Consider the following 19,970-nt stretch of genomic DNA (forward strand, 5'->3'; position numbering starts at 1 on the left):
CAGCGACAACAATCATTACTTAACCTCTGACCTAAAACCTAATCCATGTTCAAATCTCGACCCAAATCCCAACTCCTACACCTGTTCCCGTTTTCTTATCTTTATATCCTTGTGTGGTAGAAACACACACACACACACACACACACACACACACACACAGCCTTGATCCTGTGTTTACCGTCTGCTCTGTCTCAAGGCCAGTATCGACGCAATGAAAGTCCGCTCATCGGTCCCTTACCTCACACGTCAAAGATTTAAGTTCAGGGCAACACTATCGAAGGGTAGATTTACCAAAACATGATTGCTGCAGACTTTGAGGAGGCTAAAAATACTGTGGGTATTTATGAACACGGGCGAATGTGAAAAAATATCAGCACAGAGCCTCCTGACATTTTGAGTTTTTCTCATTTAATTTCTCTTTTTACGGCTGCAGCGTTGCATCAGATTTACATCATTTCATACACATTGCGATGAAATTTAGCCTGAGGCGTTTTATGTAATACAGTTCTGTGGGTTTGAATAAATGTGGCTCTGGCAGCATCAAGTGAAGACCAAAAGGCTAAGACAGAAGCATAAATCAGAACCTAATCCTGTTAGTTTCACGAGGAAATCTCAAAATGAACGTGTCATATGGTGAAAATACACAATCAACACAACTTTTATCCACCGAACATCTGTGGTGGTTCCCAGTTTTTCAGACATAACACTTTTTTCATTATGAACTCACCACCGTTACATCCTGTTTTCTGTCTAATCACAAGAACGAAATGTGCAGACACTACAGGGACTAATATGCTGAAAACTGTGGGGATTTTTACAGGATGTTGACAATGTCATTCATCATTTATTTACATGCGGTTGGAGGGAAATGTAATTTTTTTCTGTGTGGCCATAAAAAAGGTCCCAGATCATTTAATATATATATATATATATATATATATATATATATATATATATATATATATATATATATATATATATATATATATATATATATATAAAAATTGTACATATTTTAAAGTCCTTTATTTCAGGCTATTATTTAATTTTAGATTAAAAAAAGAAGATTAAATACAAAAATTTAAGTTTTTTAAATTTAAGGTCATTAATTACTCCTTTTTTAAAGTATAAAATATATGCATGTTTTATTTTTTTAACATAAAGCCGTTATTTACTTTTATAAAGGTTCTTTTAATGCATTAAGTTTTTTTTTTTTTTTTTAAATCTGTTTGTATTTTAAAGGTTGTTGTTGTAAGATAAGGCCATTAATTACTTTAATAAAAATAAAAATAAAAATTACACACATTTTAATAATTTCTTTTAGATAAGGCCATTATTTACTTAAATTGTTTAGGTGTTGTTTTTTTTACATTCCTTAGCTGTTTTTTGGGTTTTGTTGGGGTTTTTTTTTTTTTACAAAAAAACTTGTATATGTTTAGTCGTTTGGGGTTTTTTGTTGTTGTTTAGGCCATTATAAACATGTGTCTGCCGCTATCTCTGCTGCTGCAAGAAAATGACCTCTCACCAGAGACTTGGATCACATTGTGACCTTCAGCTGCCCTCGGCTGATATACTGGACTGACCTCTCTCCTCTCTGCAGGTATTGGTTACGCCTCCATTGTGATCGTGTCCCTGCTGAATATCTACTACATCGTCATCCTGGCCTGGGGTCTCTACTACCTGTTCCAGGTAGGTTCATGAAAAAGAAACTAATAGATGATTACAAATGACTTAAATGTAGAGATACTGAAGGATGTTTATCAGGGCAATGTGACTTCTGATTCTTTAACCTCTGCTTTCTGGAGTATCAGAATCAGTGAAATCAATAGTTGATCTAAAGTAAATCAGAATTTCCAACCAGCACCTGAACACGGCATAAGCCGAGTTTGTTCCTTTAAAAAAAATACTTACCTGAAAGAAGATGCAACATTAATGGAACGAGTAATGCTGGAATAAAACCAGTAAAAGTACATTTTCTTTAATAGCAAATATCTATTTACCCAGTTTTTTCAAGAGTTTATCAGGTCAAAGTTGGCTCTTACAGGCTCTCTAAACTAATACTGTGCTGTAGCTGAAGTTTTTTAGATATAGAGGCAAAGAAGTGTTCTTGTTAATATCCTGTACTAAGAACGGTACTTGTCTGTCATCTGTTGTGCAGCCTCCTTGATTTCTTTGATAACTGGTTTAAAGCTGACTCAATAACCAAAAGAGCCCTTTGATGGTTTCCCTTAACCCAAAGCAGGCGCCTTTTGAGCCTTGACAGACTGCAATGTGGGCGGCTAATATTTATGGTACAAAACGTTAGACTGTTAGGTGTTGAATTTCCGGGGAAGACTCACCTGCTAAGCGAGGTACAGAAAGATCATTATTATTATTACAATATTATTAGTTGGTACACTGTTTTAAGTGTCTTGGTTTTAACACCTTAAAGCAGGGATACTGAACTTGCTCTGCTTGGGGGACCCTTTTGTAAAATGACAGGAAGCAAGGGACCAGTCGCAACAGCCCCATACACGTTTCTAGGATTTTAGGACATTTTTTGGAATTTAGGACATTTCTCAGATTTTAGAATGTTTCTTGGATTTTAGGACCTTTTGTAGGACTTGAGCATGTCTCTAGGATTTGAGGAAGTTTCTAGAATTTTATGACATTAGGGGCTTAGGTGCTGGTACTGTTTGGGATAAACAAGCTCTATTTTGATGCTGTTAAATGCACTCTGGCACCTTATGTATACTAAAAGTACAAAAACAGTTTCCAGTGTGAATCACTTCGTTTTCATTGTGAATTAGATAATTATTGGAGGACCACCCGACACCCTATTAGGGGCCAGATATGGCTCTTGGGCCACAAGTTGAGTACCACTGCCTTAGAGTATATTATCACACTTAGTCCGTGACCACCTGCCATAGACAAAAAGACAAGCTGTGTTTAAATTTTCACCTAGTATGTCCACGGTCAATTATTTCAAATCAGTCATTCAGTCAATCAGTCAGTTTCAATCAGAGGCGAGCACGTCCCAAATTCATCCTTTAAGTAACTCCTGTTTTTTATTTCAGTGTTTTCAGCCGGAGCTGCCCTGGGCCAAGTGCAAACAGCCCTGGAACACCCCACGCTGCATCGAGGACACCTACCGCAAGAACAAATCCCTCTGGCTGGCCGCCAACGCCTCCAACTTCACCTCCCCCGTCACCGAGTTTTGGGAGTGAGTTACATAAGAGCACACATACATGCTCGCTTGCATAAGCACACCAAATTTTCTTCGTGTGTCATTTAAAAAGTTTAGTTGAGGTACAGCATCTTGATAAATTCTGCAGTTCACTTTGATTTGAATGAATGGTGGTTAGAGAGACTATAGAGGGACCTTTGGAAAAAACACAGAATGTAGAAGTTTTAGGTTTTGAATTCTCAAATATTTCGGAGGCATTGTTGTTGATGAGCACTACCAACGTCTGCTTAACTTCATCTCTTGTTTCCATTTAGTATTTTCCTTTGTTTTTGTCAGTTCTTTCGATATCCTCATTTGACCAGACCTTGACAAATAGATCGCTGTAGCTCTCAAATTCAGATTGTAACTAGGCTTAAAACTTAAGCTGATTGTTATAAGCTTTTTGCCATCATGCCCTGAAGTGCTGTCACTGAGTTACACAGATGGACCCACACGCTTACTGAGCTCTCCCTTTCTGTTGCAGACATAATGTGCTGGGTATCACCAGTGGAATCGAGGATATTGGTCCTGTTAAATGGGACCTGGCTCTGTGTTTACTGCTCGTCTGGGTCATCTGCTTCTTCTGCATCTGGAAGGGAGTCAAGTCCACTGGCAAGGTAAATAAGTGTTTCTGTTCTGCTGTTGGCATCCTGCACCTTATCTTTATTGCTTTGTTTTTGATTGTGTTTTGCACCATTAATCCTGAGGAACACTATGTCCCTCCTCTTGAAATAGCTAAAGTCAAAATAAAACAGGACTAATGTGTCTGCTTGTATCATTGTGGTATCATAATGACTTCTGGAAACCGTGACAGGGTGATGCTCATATGACTTTGTCACTGCGGTCAGACGAAGAGAACAATAGGGGCTGTGTTCAAACTAAGTGCAAGAAAATTCAAGTCTTTCTGGAGGCCTGGGCGTGCTGAGAGGAAGCAAATGCATGTGCATTTTTTTGTTGTAATAAACAAATATGTAAAAATATTTTTTTGAGCCTTTACATCCAAGAAATTGAAAGATGACAAAAAAAGCTGCGCAATTCTGTATCCTGTGCCATAGCTGATGTGTTTCAATCCAGAAGCAACTCTAATGGCCACTTGAGGATGGCTTCAAAAGTAAGTCACTTCCTATAGACCCCCAAATTTACAGCAGAAATAAACATCTTCACAGACTGCTACAAGAAACTGTTTTAGTCTCTAAAGCTAATTTCCCCATTTATGTCACCTGTGCAGAGGGATAAGCTTTACATAACTCCTTTGGTTAAATGTTATTAAGGATTAAAGTCATGCATAAATAAGGGCGTGGCTGCTCTGAATGACTGGTGAATGCTGTTCGTTCTCAAGTTGCCAGGAGGACAATAGCTTTGGTTAGGCACTGTAACCATGGTGATTCACAGAGTAGGCTCAGTCCTGGATGTAAATATTTTAGTGTTTTTAGTTTGCAAATGTTACTTTAATATTTTGGCCATAAAAAAAAAAAATTGAATAAAAATAATGAACAAAAAAACAGCTCTCTGCTGTAATGCAACTGTTATAGGTACCAGCCTATTCTTTATTGAGGGATTCTTTTAGCATTTTTTTCTCCATATCTTAATAAAGTGTGTATTTGATTTTTTTCTGCACAACATCTTCGATCCAATGAGAAAAGGACAGGGGAGCACGTTGCTTCCAGTAATTGGCTGATGATTTGAGGATTACAATTCTGTATCACATCATAACTCTCTGTTTAACAGCTTAACAAGACAAAAAGTCTATGGAGGGAAATTCTGCAGCAGCTATCTTTTTGTACAGTATTGGTTTATGGATGTAGCCTTGGATGAATGCATCAAGGGAACATGTCAGAGCTTGTTCAATTGCTGCAACAACAACAACAACAACAACAACTCACCCGAGACCAGAGGGAGCTCAATCAATCCAAGACTGCTCTTTTTATAGCCTCAACACTATTTATTGATCGCTCTGGTCTGATTTATGCTCTCTGGTTGCTCCAAGTTGTAACTCTGGTAATAAAGTCTCTCCTACAAGGCCAAGTGTGGTCGCTGCTTTCCAAACAGCAGATACTGATACACTGCTATTGATTTAGGGACAGCCTGTGGTCTGTTCATGGCCTAATCCAAAAATTACATCCAGAGTTTACACATTTATCAAACATAATTCCCTCTAAGGACAACAGAGATGTTATTTAGTGGACCAAATAAAACATTAGCATCCATGTCATGGCCAAGGAAAATCATTTTTTAAACTCCAGCTAAAAAAATCAAATAGACTTCACCATTACAATCATACAGATTGGAGTATTTCCAAAATGCTTGACCTTGCTTTTCTGTATCTCTTCTTAGGTGGTCTACATCACAGCCACGTTTCCGTTTGTCATGCTCATCGTGCTGTTGATTCGTGGTGTGACGCTGCCGGGTGCTTCTGCTGGCATCAAGTTCTACCTGTACCCTGACCTCGCTCGTCTGAAGGACCCAGAGGTAGGTGCCCCTGTGCTGCCTGAGTGAGAAGTAGTCGCTGTGTCGGGTCAGACATCTATGAGCACTTGGTCTTAAATGCATGGCACAAGTCCATTTAGGGTGTGTCCAGCTCCACTTTTATTAGATAAACGGTGCATAATCTGGGTGCAAAGTAAGGTGCAAGGGACAAAGGGGTTGTATTTAGTCCCTTAATTAATCAAAGATGTGTTTTGGGCAAATTCAACCTATGAAGACTAGTTTTCTGCTGAGACGAGGACATTTTAGCAACAGTGCTACAACTAAAATCTGTAGTTTTAAACTTGACATGGGCAGCAGAACTAAACTTTTAGCTTCTGAAATGATCAATGTTATTAATCTGCTCCATGCATAAATTAGTTCAACAGCAGCTCTGCAGCTCTGCACTTATCTCTGCTATGTTCGCTTTTTGGAGAATGTATCAATTATTTCTTATTAATGGTTTATCTCACATATCTGCAACTCATCCATGACCCGTGTGCGCATAACAAGCAGAGTGTAGTGAATCCGCCTATGCAGGCACATCTTACTGTCTGACTAACGCGTCCTTGAAAAGCAGGAAAATACTGTGCAATGGTCTCGAGACCGGGATTTGTTTGTTAATGATGCAATCATTAACTTAACATGTGTGCTGGCTGTGAAGCTGACAAACCCTACAGTCTGAAACTAGCAATGACAGCTTTGCACTGAGTTTAACCCTCTGTGGTACTCATAGTTTTGCCAGTTGGTAAAAAAAAAAGAAAAAACGGTTTTAATGTTTGAGGTTTTTTTGGTTATAAAATAGACAAAATAAAAACAAAATTCAAGAATTAAAATAAAATGTCAAGGTAGGTTTCTATTAACATATGGTGTTGCTTCAATTGTGAATCAAATCTTCTCCAGAAAAAGACAGACCCTGAAAAAGGGACTCAAAATGGCCTCCAGAAAGTCATGTTACAATATAAACAGTGCTATTGGTTTCTTTAGGGCTGGCTCGTTTTTTTTAAGTATTGTAAATAGTTGAAGATGTATTGTGTGAGTATAAACAGCCAAAAATGGGTGTGTTACCTTGAGGGAACATGGTACCATAGTGGGTTTAGATAAGGCCCAAAGAATCTGAAACTCAATTGTAAACAGTGGCAATTAATAATCCTAATCAAACAATTCACTATACAATAAATTATGTCACTTTGCGAGGGAGAACATTCACTAAAATCAGGCATAATTTAGTCACAACAGAAATATTATACTACGTTTTCTCCAGAGTCTGACTTCCCTTGTCTATATTAGTGTCACCGAAGACTTAAAGTCCTCCCTTAGCTTCTCCGCATGACTCACGCCAATTTGCCTCCCCTCATCAGCAGGCCTCAGCCTTTCTGTCCCCACTTTCTCCCCTCACTTGACAGGTGTGGATTGACGCCGGCACCCAGATCTTCTTCTCCTATGCCATCTGTTTGGGCGCCATGACGTCCTTGGGGAGCTACAACAAGTACAAATACAACTGCTACAGGTGAGGCATCAGTTTTCAGTGAGGGGGTTAGCGGTAGGGGAGAGAGGGGAGTGAAGGGATCCTTGTGTGTTCATTAACAAATCCTCCTCATGACATATGTGTGACATAGGGACTGTTTGCTGCTGGGAGCCCTCAACAGTGGTACCAGTTTTGTGTCTGGCTTCGCAATATTTTCCGTCCTGGGCTTCATGGCACAAGAGCAAGGGGTGGACATTGCTGATGTGGCAGAGTCAGGTACGAGGGTTCTGTAAAGGCGGCAGTGATGGTGGGCGCTGCTTCCTGGTTAACAAATAAAACAACAGTAAATACAAAGAAAAACAGCAACGTATCCCAAAAGAGAATTCGCCAATATGTTTATTTTTCGAATTCAATGGCAACTTGGTATTCAATGGGTTTCCTTGATTAATCAAAAATGACGGCATCGGAATATGGAAGTTTCCGCAATCAAACACTACTTGACAAAAGCAGAATGTTAGAAAATATGAACCTATTTGATCGGTCTTGCAAATTGGATGGATTAGGACTAAGCAAGAGATGTTGGAAAATGATTTAGTTTTTGAAGAGCGAGAGTTAGAGACATTAGGGGGCAACGTTTAGGCTTAGAGCTAGCTTTGCGTTAATGTACAGTGCATCTTGTGCCAGTGTGCAGGCTTCAGCATGCTGAGTTTTGGTTTTAAGGTGTTCCTCTTCTACCTTCATGTGACAGTCTGACTTCACTATTGCTGTTGTTTCTACTTAGGAAGGTCCCATTGAGATACGAGATCTCTTCCACCAGGGAGTCTTTGAGCGACACATTGGCATTATTAGTTGTTTTGACAAAAATATGTATTTTTTTCTAGGACTGGCAACTTCATCTTTTTGTAATGTATGTTAGAACCCACAGCTATGAAATAACTAATTAATTACATTGCAGAAAGTAATCCGATCTCCCGACTCAGTCATCTGTTTTGTTTGCCAATAGGCAGATGGACAAGGCGATTATCTGCCGACACTGATATTTAGCCAATAAACTGGTGCATCCAAAATATGAATTTCTGATCACATGACACTGAGTTGGTTTTTGAAAAGCTTTCATGAAACCATAAGTTCCAATATAGACCCAAAACTTATCTCTTTCAGTATATAGTGATACCTTATGATAATGTGCAGTTACTCTTATGCAACTTTAGTTTTTGTGAGGAGATGTTAACCCAGTTTAAGATGGAAGTTATGCCTGATTTTCTGATAGAAACACACAAGGATTTCATTAATGGTTGTTTTTCCAATCTCAACCTTGGGCCCTAAAGATGGCTGTTGACTAAGTCTTACAAAAATCTGTTAACCTTTAGTTAGTTTGAATCTCCTCTTTTCTGGGTTTTTACAGGCTTCTGTTACATGCCTCATTCATCTTGTTTGGCATTAAATAAGACATAACCTGAAATCTGTCGTTTTTCTTGATTACAGAACAATGATGTTGTTAGTGTCAACTGTTTTTGTGAAACCAAGGCTTCATCTGCTGCCCCAACTTCATCCACTTCAAAAAAAGCAAATTTAGCTTAGCGCAGTCCATGCTGCCAGCCCAGTCGATACGAATATTGGACAATTCTGTAGACTCCAGTATACAGTCAGTGCCTAAATTATTTTTTGCAGAATTATCCAATATCAGCGTTGTGTTTGGCGAGTGGGTTGAGTGTATGTAAGAGGAGCTACAGAGAGCAACATTGAGCTCAGTCGCTAATGAAGAGGTAATTCTCCAGCCTGGAAAATTGTGCCCATGTGCTATTAGCTTAAGAATGGTTAGTTTATTTGTAAGAGACGAGTACAGAGAAACATTGACAGCTGCAGTAGATGTACTGTACACATAGCTGAACCTGATTTCCAACACCAGTCCCTTGAGTTATTGAAAGTTTGGGAACATCACAAGTAAGTCTGCCTTAAATGCAACTGCTTGGTTCTGATGTACCTGACAGACGAATGAATGTTTCCAGAATAATTCTCACTGAATACTCAGAGAACAATGTGTGGTTTTCACTGTGCAACATAGGCACATATGCTACAGCTTCGTTTGACCCGAGACTGTATTGAAAAGATATTAAATCTTAGGTTTTATAAGATAGTATGTTTTGCATAGTCAAGTAATGACTTATCATGCAGTTTTAAGTGGATCATATTTCATGAGTTACTTGATTAACGTTCTGCTATTATTTCCCCTCTCAAGAGAATGGAAGTTGGTACTTTTTTCTTTGAGTCAACGCGGTGTTTGGTTGGATGCCTTGTCATAATTTGCAACAAAAAAAATGAACATACTCATGTATCTTGCTATTAGCTGCAATGCTGTTTTGCTGCTTCATTGTTTTCTTAACTTCTGTTTTTACTGTTCCCAATGTAGCATCAACGTCAAATTAGTGGGGAAAAAAAGCTTTTTATTTGACATCCTTGTTTGCATCTGCTGCTGTTTTGCTACAACCATTTTGCATTCCTCATACAGCGGATCATGCTGAATTCAGTCAGAGATGCAAAATGGTGTCGACATTCATAAAAACTAAATTATTTTAGATACAACTTATTTAGATATTGTTAACTTAAAGGGATAGTTTGGATCTTTAGAAGTGGGGTTGTGTGAGGTACTTATCCATGGTCAGTGTGTTACATACAGTAAATGTCAGTCGATATGTCTGCGGTTTGGAGAAGCAAGCAGGAGTGCCAGCACCAAAGCTAAGCAATGTACTGCTGTGGACTGGGAGAGCTGCAAAGGCAGTGGAAATAGGTGTTTTTCACGTTAATGCCTGGGGCCCAAATCTGCCCCCCTCAGCCATTTTCTAATTCACAATAAAAATGAAGTGACTCACGGTTGGGAATTTTTTTGTAGTTTTAGTTTTATATATAAGGTGCCAGAGTGCATAAAAAAAGCACCACAATAGAGCTTGTTCATCATAACAGTGCCAGTGGAGGATCCCCACATTCCCCAACAGAGGTCCTAGCCAAGAAAGAAATGTCCCACATACATAGAAACGTCCTAAAATTCTAGAAATGTACTAAAATCCTAGAAATGTCTGAGGACTGTCTAAAAAATGCCAGAAATGTCCTAAAATCTAGAGGCAACCTACAATCCTAGAAATGTCTTAAAATCTTAGAAACATAGGGGGTTCGGTTGTGACTGGCCCCTGGCCTCACTGTCATTTTGCCCCCATGCAAAGCAAGTTGAGTATTCCTGACCTAAAATGTTATTGATTTCTTCATTCAAGTGGCTAAATACATTTTGCTGCAGCCCCCGTCCACAGCAGTACATCACTTAGCTTCTCTCCTGCCTGCTTCTCCAAACACAGCCACCTACTGTAGGTAATAAATCAACCTTGAAAAAGTACATCACACAACCTCACCTTAAAAGAACCAAACCATCCCTTAAACTTCACACAACACATATACTATAGTAAGGATCTTGAACTTGCTGTACACACATCCATTTCTAGTATATTTCATGATTTCTTTTCATGATTTACTTCCACAGAGATGCACTGACACAAAGCCCAGTCATTCACATTACATGTTGTACTCTAAATGTTTCGTATTATTGTTTTGTTTTCCTTGCTATGGAAAGAAAGTTTTACTTATATTATGTTGTTATTTGTATTGTATTGCAAATAGTACGAAATGATGCTGTGTATTAAGTGCATAAAATTAATGATGTGTCATAATAAATGTTTACATTGAAGGAACTAACAGGTAAGTAAAGACGTGTTAGATATCAACATTTTTTAAATAAGCCTAGCTAAATACAAACGCATAACACACACAAACATCTGCTCGCAGTATTGTAGCCCAGGTTTGATCATGCATTCATATCTGGTTTTGCATCTCCGTTGTTGGGGGTTTTTTCATCCCACAGGGAGGCAGATCAGATGAGCTTAACGTGATACTAATGTTGCCTCCCCCCCACCCCTCTTTGTCTGCTCTCACCCCCACCCCCTCCTCTGCAGGTCCAGGCCTGGCGTTCATTGCCTACCCCAAGGCTGTAACCATGATGCCTTTTCCTACACTCTGGGCAATCCTCTTCTTCATTATGCTGCTGCTGCTTGGCCTCGACAGTCAGGTTAGCAGAAACTTTCACACGTGTACAGCTGGTAGAGCTGCCGGAGTCTACACACTAAGGAAGTGGTTCATAACACTCATCAATGGCTGTCTCACAGGCCTACAGTAGAGGACCGTGCACAAGCTTTAAGAGTGTTTGAAAAGCCTCCTGCAGCATATTTTATTTTGGGGAATGTGTTGTTTCTGTGAATTTGACTTTTTAGGCAAACAAAATGCAGATGTTTTTTTTTCAGTAAACCAAAGTCCAAAAAATATTTTTTTTCCATTTTAAAGGAATTATATTTCAGGGTCTTTTTACTTTAGCCCCTTTCACAATTCACAAAAAAAACATCTGCCTTTTTTATTTAATGGGAAAGGTTTCAATCTACATTCACACCTGGATAAAATGACTCTGCAGTAGTCACAAGTATTTATCGGCTCCAGCAGTGATGACAATACGACACCCAGGTGGAAGCACTAATTTAAGCCCATTTGCTTGCAGGATGCAATGACAGACCGCCAGAAAGTACCACTGCAAAAAAGAAAGAAAGAGATATAACAAAGAATTTACCCATGTTACATTTTCAGTGGCATCCATGTAGCTTTCTGCTGTTCGCTAATCTAATCTGTGTTTAGGCCGGTCCGTGATGTCAATGTGACACACCAGTAACAAAAAAACGAATGAAATCCCCACACACAGATAGGCATACCAGTCTGCTGCACAGCCATGTACATGGCTCTGTGCTACTGGCAATGGGAAAGGAGCCTATAGCCTATTTTTAGCAGGTTTATCCATTAGCATAACTCAAGAGCTCATATGCTAATTAGTAATATTTTTCTTGTTTTAGGCTGCCCTCTTGGCCAGGTCACTCTTGGAAAAGAAATTTTAAATCTCAATGAGTCTTTTACCTGGTTAAATAAAGGATATATATATTTCACACAAATGTCAAATACTTTGTAGAATAAAAAGATAAAGTAATGACATTTTATTTCCAAAAGGTCAAAATTCATCTTGACTATAATATTATAAAGTCCACCTTGTGATTGTGCTAATTCTAAAGATTTTCTGTGCTGCCGAGTTAAAGATGATAATAATAATAATTATTGTTATTATCATTATTATTATTATTAAAAAATGTAGTTTATTTGCAGTGATATCCATATTTGAAGCATTGTCTTACTGTCGTGACTTCATATAAATTACAGACATGGATGTAAACTGCAGCTTGACTGGATGGTGGAGTGTTTTTTTGTTTTGTTTTAACACCGCTGTGTCTGTGTGTCCTGCTGCAGTTTGTGGAGGTGGAAGGGCAGATCACATCACTGGTGGATCTGTATCCGTCCTTCCTACGGAAGGGTTACCGCAGAGAGATCTTCATCGCTATCATCTGCTGCATAAGCTACCTGCTTGGACTCACCATGGTTACCAAGGTAACAACACCACAAAAGCAAAAACTGAAAAAAGATGAGCAACATTAATCGTGACCAAAACATAGAAATGGTGTAAACTTCAAACAGTAATCAGCCCAGACGGTTTCACTGCTATTATACAATTGACCTCAAAAAACGGCACTTGTCCTTTTTCATTGTTGAGTTTAGGGCAGCATTTGGATAGACTATTAAAATCTATCCAGTATAAACAAAGCCTGTATTGATAATTGCATATATGAACTTTAACCGCTGACCGCTGGCTTGAGCCCACAGCTCAATACACCAGGAACAACAGCTATTAGTGCTGGTCCCAGGGGAGATGACAGCAGGCTATTTATACTGTCAAGTCATGAGAACTTCCCTTCCCTCCTCTGGTATTAATAGATACAGTAGACCTGACTTAGCTTTTCTGAATCTTTCTCTTTTCCTACTTCATCTCTCCTATTTCTGTCTCTTTCCGTTGTTTCTCATCACATCTTCGTCCTTTCCTTCATGTTCTGTCATTCGCTTCTTCTCTTTTTCTATAAATTTTCCGCCTTGTTTTCTCTTTTCTTCTGATGTTTGTTTTTCATAGTTTTTTCCTCTTTGCATCACCAATTTTAGCCCGTTTCACACTGCCTGTTCAAGGCAGAAATATTGCACCATTATGTTGCTTCGCCCTTCTGTATTAAAGGTACAGTCGGAGAATTGGGGTTTAGGGAGGACATGACCAGAGACTGTATATAAAGATGGACAATGCGTCACTACTTTTACCTTCGCTATGTTTAACTGAGCTGCCGTCTTGCATCGGTGATATCATTTGGAGTCTATGTAGTAGTTTCCGCCAAATCACCCATCCAACCAAATGCGAGCAGCACCTTTGAACGCGAGCGTACGGATTGGCTCACAAAGCTGCAAATCATGGTGGAAAATCCCCCTTTTGCCGAACTAAATAACCCATTAAAACCAAACTTATCAGAAAAACAAACACTTGAACAAACATCAGGGTGATAAGACCTACCGTCAGTGACAGAAGCCATCTTTGGTAAAAAAAATTTTTTTGACGTGCACTTTGAGTTTTTAGTTCGGCCTGTGTCTCGTATACTGCAGCCAGACACCAGAGGGCGATTTAAAAGACAGTTGGCAGCAGTGTAGCGTCTAACTCAAGAAGAACAGGAGACATAAATCTCCAAAAATCCAACAAAAGAATAAGATTCTGGATCTCCTCGCTCTCTGAGCAGAGGACGAAATTAGCTGCCATATAACAGAGACGTTAAATGATAGTTATTGCCGCCTTATACCATTGTTATTGTTTGCAGACGCAAATGTTATATGTCATGTTAGAGGCCGTAGTTGTTTTGTTAAACCTTTCACCCGTCACGCCTTTTTCTGTTTCCACGACGCTGGCACGCTATTTATAATCACACACAGGAGCAGCATGATGTTGATGTTGTTTGGTTCTGTGTAAAAATTCAAAGGTGGTGTACAGAAGGGACTTTGTAGCGACCCTATGTTGTCATTTCTGTGTAAAATGGCTGCTTTTCTCTTTTTCGACATTTTTCTAACTTGAAAATTTGACATTTCTTCCCCCTTGAATTATTTATTTGTTTTTTGACCTTTATTTAACCAGAAAAAAATCTTGAATCTCTTTGTCAAGAGTCAATTATACGGGCATTATGATGTATCATCCCCCGTAACACTTGCCCTGCACCAACAGACTCTTCTCAGTGCAGACATTTTGACTCTCCACATACAATTGTAACTGTCATAATGTCCCAGGGCTCCGGTGGTGTGAATGCTGGCTCTCTGTGGCTTAGCAGGACTCCCACACACAATGGAACCAAATCATTTGTCACGCCTGAGCTTTTCATTACGAGTCATAGCATGCCACGGTCAGCTGTGAGAATGGTCTATTGAGCCTCCTCACTCCTCAGTTTGACATTTTGACCTTTAGTCAGAGTATAATAAAGCTCAGTTCAGACCGAAGACCGTTTTAGAATGCGGCAGAGAAAAGTTACGGCGGTGTGAACCAGCCGGTCTGAGCTGGACTCGATCCGGCTGACAGTCTCACTCAAATCGCTGGTGAAAGTTTTTAGAACGTGATTCCACCTGATTCAAAAGCCAACCGGCCTGTACTGAAGTCTGCTGGTCGAGTCAAAATAACAAGACGGCGTGTTCGCTTGCTACGCCTGGTGCTACGTCCCTGCCGAGACCTCAGTTTCTGTCCTCACGGTGTGTCAGTGTCAGATAGTGCCACACACACACACACACACACACACACACACACACACACACACGCTCATTCGGTGTGTTTCCTTTGTGGGAACTCAGAGTTTCAGTTGGAGGCTGGAACATTTACAGGAACAGCCTTTCCCCTGACCTCCTGTCACTTTACAGATGAGTATCCCGGCTCTACACGCAGCACAATAAAACACACTTTACTCATTTTGAATAATAAATTAAAGTTATAAAAGTAATGTTCACATGTGGAAGGGGTGTTAACGAGTACGCTATATGCAGAATGATACTAACGTCCAAATGAGTACTTGAGTACTCCTGCTCATCCCCAAATTATTCCCAAATATGGCAAAACTTTCATAAAAGTCATCAGCTACAGCTTTAATCTCACCCACTGTCTCAAAGATGACCATACTTTCACCCGTTATCATCACTCTTTTCTTCGTCCCTCCTCTTCCTCTCCTTCCTCTCACACACTCAACCTTCTCACCGTCATTCTATTTTCTGCTCGCTCTTTCTCCTCCTCTGCCGTTCCCATGACAACATCTTTTTATGGCTGCGGTGGCCTGGTTCAAGTTTAGGATTCCCATGATTGTTAAAACAGTTTTCACACTGGACACACACACACACGTGAGCACACACAGGGCTGCGCGCACACACTCGGACACAGGAGCAGTCTCACGTGTCGACGGTTACTCACATTTTATGTTCAGTCTCCTTAATAAATCTTTTAATGATCGTTGTTTATGATCCCCTAACGCAGGGGTACTTAACTTGCTGTGACTGGGGGCCACATTCGTGAAATGACAGGAGGCGGGGAGCCAGTTGCAGTATGCTCCTTGGACTTTAGGACGTTACTAAGATTTTAGAACATTTCTAGGATTTTAGAACATTTTCAGGATTCTAGCAAGTTTTTTAAGATTTTAACATGTTGCTTGAATTTCAGGACTATTCTAGAATTTTTGGATGTATCTATGACTCCAGGACAGTTCTAGGATTTTCAGAAATTTCTTGGATTTTAGGACATTTGTTGGATTTTAGAACATTTCTAGGATTTTAGGACATTTCTAGGATTTTAGGACATTTCCAAGATATCAGGACATTCTTAGGATTTTAGGACATTTTTAGGATTTAAGTTTTTTTCTAGGATTTTAGGAGATTTCTATGATTTCATAATGCTTCTCGCACTTTTAGAAATTAGGGGCTTAGCCAGGACTTCTGTTGGGGGCTGCAGGGATCCTCCACTGGTACTTTTTAATAAGCAAGCTCTATTTCGATGCTGTTTAATGCACTCTGGTATCTTATGAATACTAAAAGTACAAAACCAATTCCCAGTGAATCAATTTATTTTTATTTCAAATTAGAAAATGGTTTGGGGACCACCGGGCATCCTACCACTGGCCAGATTTGGCCGAATGTAACTGTTCTAAGAGTTACGAATTTAGTGTACAAGCTCTTGCCGTTTATTGAGTGCATTCACTGAGAGGCAGAATAAGTATTGGAGGTGCACAGGTTTTTCTATGGGAAAAAAATATTGTCTTATATGTAGCTGAATAAAAAAACTGATTTTAAAACCTGATTGTTTGTCTTTTTGTCTGTTTGCAGGGTGGCATGTATGTTTTCCAGCTGTTCGATTACTATGCAGCTAGCGGTGTGTGCCTTCTGTGGGTGGCATTCTTTGAATGTATAGCTGTTGCCTGGGTTTATGGTGAGTATCATCCTTCAAACTATAAGAAAACTTTGTAAGCCTGTGGGATGCATACTTACTGGCTGACTTCAGTGTGCAGGATATTAATGCTTCTAATGTTTTTTCCTGTAGTGTCTGTGCATGAATGTGATGTCTCTCTATAAAAGAGCATCCACCGTGATAACTGTCTCACAGCAAAGTCCATTTAGAAGAAGTATATGTCTTACCACATGCTTATTGCTGAAAATGCAACTGCAAATATGCGATTTGTTGTAGGATACAATAACAAATATACATTTTTACATCTTAGTAGTTTAAATGGAACATGAGATGCAGATAATTGTGGTCCTGCAAAAGCAGAGTTGCCAGAAGAAAATGTTGTCATTGTATGTTACTGCAAACTACGAATACATCAGATCTGTTCATTAATATGAGGCAGATTTTCTGTGGTTAGGTTTATGCACAAAAAACACTTTGTTATGTTATGTTTTGGCTTAAAGCACCTGGTTTTGGTTGCTCAATCTGGCCAGCAGTGTCTCAGTAAAAAGCAGCCGCTTTATCACTTTATAAAGCAACTTTGTGAAAAACAGCTGTTTTTAGTGGCATTATCCCTGTTTGAATCACAGCCGCAGGTCACAAAAAACAACAGGTTTTGTTGTTTATTGGTCTTTAACAGTGGTCTGCAGCTTGTTAGGCGTGTGTTCGAGGTGTCACATCATCCACCATCAGCTCCACCTCCACGTTTATATTATATGCATGAAATGTCCAAATTTAATACATTTGCAGTTTGCAGAAACTTACAGTTCCAACTTTATTTTCTGGTAACTGCACTGGCCAAAAGATATTGACATTTGTTTTATGTTGTTGAGACAATTACAGGTTAGGGCCATTTTGGAACTTTTTCCAGTATAAAATAAATCTTCTGAAGCAAGAGTTTATCATTAAAAGGGTCTTGACTGTCTACTTTTTCTACATTTAAAAAAAAAATCCCTCATTATTATTTCATTTTATGTAAAGCACTAAATTGCTTCTGTGCTTGAAATGCTCTGCACAAATAATCTTCCCTTTCCTTTTTTATTGCTGTGAAATAAGACGTCCTGGTGCATTTTTGTTAACTTGGAATTTGACCCTCCTCACAGGTGTTGATAATTTCTACGATGCACTTGAGGACATGCTTGGCTACAGACCAAATCCTTGGATGAAATGGAGCTGGACTATTATCACTCCTGTACTGTGCATGGTGAGAGCCCGCTTTCATTGTAATTAACAGTAAACTAAAGTCATCAGTGAAGCTCAGAGCGCAGATGATGAGCTGAGACAAGAGTTTGACTTCCTCTTTCCACTTTTATCACAATTCTTCTGCTTCCTAAAACTTGTACTGGTGTCACCACAATGTTATGTCTTAAAGACACATGTCCCCATTTTGAATGTATCATTTTAGTTGAAATGATATGTAGTATATTTAATATTTAATAAAGTTATTTATTTTAAGTTTTTGATTAATCTGAATGACCGGATACAAAAAATGTTTAAAACTTGAAAATATCCCTTTAAATTTTTGTATTCAAACGTGTTCTTCCCCTCCAGGGCTGCTTTATCTTCTCCTTGGTCAAATACAAGCCATTGACGTACAACAAGGTCTACGAGTATCCTGACTGGGCCGTCGGAATAGGTTGGACTCTGGCCTTGACCTCCATGATCTGCATCCCCATGGTGGTCGTCATCAAGATCATTCGATCTGATGGGCCGCTCATTGAGGTGAGTGGAGGAGCCTTCTGGTAGTTATAGAGCCGTCAAATAGTTTGGTTTTAAACAGGGTTTATACAGCCCTGAAAAACCTGAAAACCAGCAAATAGAAATTTCCAAGCATGTTAAAAGTTTAGGAAAACTAAATATACCCTGAAAGTTTGGAATTTGCAGGCCTGCAGGATTGGAAGGCACGTTTTCTTTAAAAATCACAAACATTTCTGCTTTATTAAAAAATCTTCAAAAATGTTTAAAGGGGGAAAAGAATGCAAACACTGTTTTATGAAAAATAAATCATTAATTGCTTTTCTTTAAGAATCAACAACATTTTTAAAGAAAAACAAAAAGCCAAAATGTTTAAAGTAAAAATTGCCAAAAGAAACAAACTGGCCCACATTTCGAATGCCTCGAAGACATGTTTTATATAAATGGCAGAATTTTGTATTTATTTCACTGTCAGTGTTTAAAGTTGTATGCCCCTCCCCTAAAGCCAAAATAAAAACATCAGTCCCAGTGCTTCAAAAATAATTTGACGTGCCTCCCCCTTTTTGCACGTCTCCCTCCTGTTTCATAAATAATGAACAGTCCCTTAGTTATATTGAAATAACAGGTCTAATCCTGTTCTGATTTCATTATATCTTTAAATAATATATATTTTAAAAAGCTGTTATATAGTAATGAAAAAGAAAGCTCCTCTCTTTCACTTACCTTCTCTCGCACTTTTCTAATCCATCCCTCCTTCCCTCCTGCAGAGGATTAAGGCGGTGGCAGCCCCGGTTCGCGGCGGGGCCAGCTCCCGCCCCGCAGACCACCGTGGCCTCAAGGAGCTCACCTACCCGCTGGACCCCAACGGGAACAAGGGCCTGCTGATGAAGGCCCCCACCCACACCATCGTAGAGACCATGATGTAAAAGGACGGAGGCGGAGGCTCTCCATGAGATCGCTCTCCTCTCCTCTCCTGTCCTGTCCTCTAAGATGCTTCTAAAGCTAGCTAGTTTTCTGTCTATCTGTCTATCTGTCTGTCTGGTGGACTGATAAGGGTTTTAAGGAAAAAAAAAAAAAGGAGTTCCCGTTTCAAATCTTGTTGGAATACTTTGGAAGTAGTTTGCTCTTGGTGGGTTTTCTCCATAGGGTAGCAATCACATTTCAAATCTTTTTCTGAATTACTCACAATTACTGGTGCTGGTCCTTTGTATTCCTCTTTATAATATCCATGTGATGTCCCACTGTTGTCTTGTTTAAAGGCAGAGTGGCAGATTCGCACCAGCGTCTGGTCACACGCTGGTACGTTCATGTTCGTTCCAGCTTTTGCAGAAAACCAGCCATTGTTCTAAAAATGGAAGAAAGTGGTTATCGAGTCTTGGAATCAAACAGCGTTTTGTAGCCACAATGTGAAAAAGGTTTGATCACAGAAGAGCAGTTTTTGGGCTGTTCTTTCAAGATATTATAGTTTTATTTCTGGGACACAATGAACAGGGTGCCGTTAATCTGAGGACGTGCCATAGGGTTCGACTTTCGCTTATTCGGTTCCACTGTTCAGATGCGGCCGAGTTGAGATGAGGTAGAAAATCGAGGCACCAAAGGTACATTATTAATCAAAAAATTTGAAATAAGACAGCTTTAAACAGGGTTCCCACGGTTATGAAATTCCTGGAAAAGTTATG

At 39.3% G+C, this 19,970-nt stretch overlaps 1 protein-coding gene across 1 annotated transcript in view; it reads left to right on the plus strand.

Annotated features, from left to right (window-relative positions):
• The window catches only part of LOC121960466 (sodium- and chloride-dependent taurine transporter-like), a 38,255-nt gene extending 18,285 nt beyond the window's left edge, over nt 1-19,970 (plus strand). Inside the window, exons 4-15 of the mRNA XM_042510174.1 lie at nt 1,601-1,689; nt 3,057-3,202; nt 3,690-3,822; nt 5,540-5,674; nt 7,075-7,178; nt 7,288-7,412; nt 11,135-11,247; nt 12,519-12,656; nt 16,479-16,581; nt 17,700-17,800; nt 18,148-18,318; nt 19,059-19,970. Of these exons, the coding sequence (XP_042366108.1) occupies nt 1,601-1,689; nt 3,057-3,202; nt 3,690-3,822; nt 5,540-5,674; nt 7,075-7,178; nt 7,288-7,412; nt 11,135-11,247; nt 12,519-12,656; nt 16,479-16,581; nt 17,700-17,800; nt 18,148-18,318; nt 19,059-19,217 (1,517 nt within the window). The 3' untranslated portion in view covers nt 19,218-19,970. The remainder of the gene's footprint in view (nt 1-1,600; nt 1,690-3,056; nt 3,203-3,689; nt 3,823-5,539; nt 5,675-7,074; nt 7,179-7,287; nt 7,413-11,134; nt 11,248-12,518; nt 12,657-16,478; nt 16,582-17,699; nt 17,801-18,147; nt 18,319-19,058) is intronic.

Source organism: Plectropomus leopardus, chromosome 2, assembly GCF_008729295.1.
Source record: "Plectropomus leopardus isolate mb chromosome 2, YSFRI_Pleo_2.0, whole genome shotgun sequence".
NCBI classification, from domain to species: Eukaryota; Metazoa; Chordata; class Actinopteri; order Perciformes; family Serranidae; genus Plectropomus; species Plectropomus leopardus.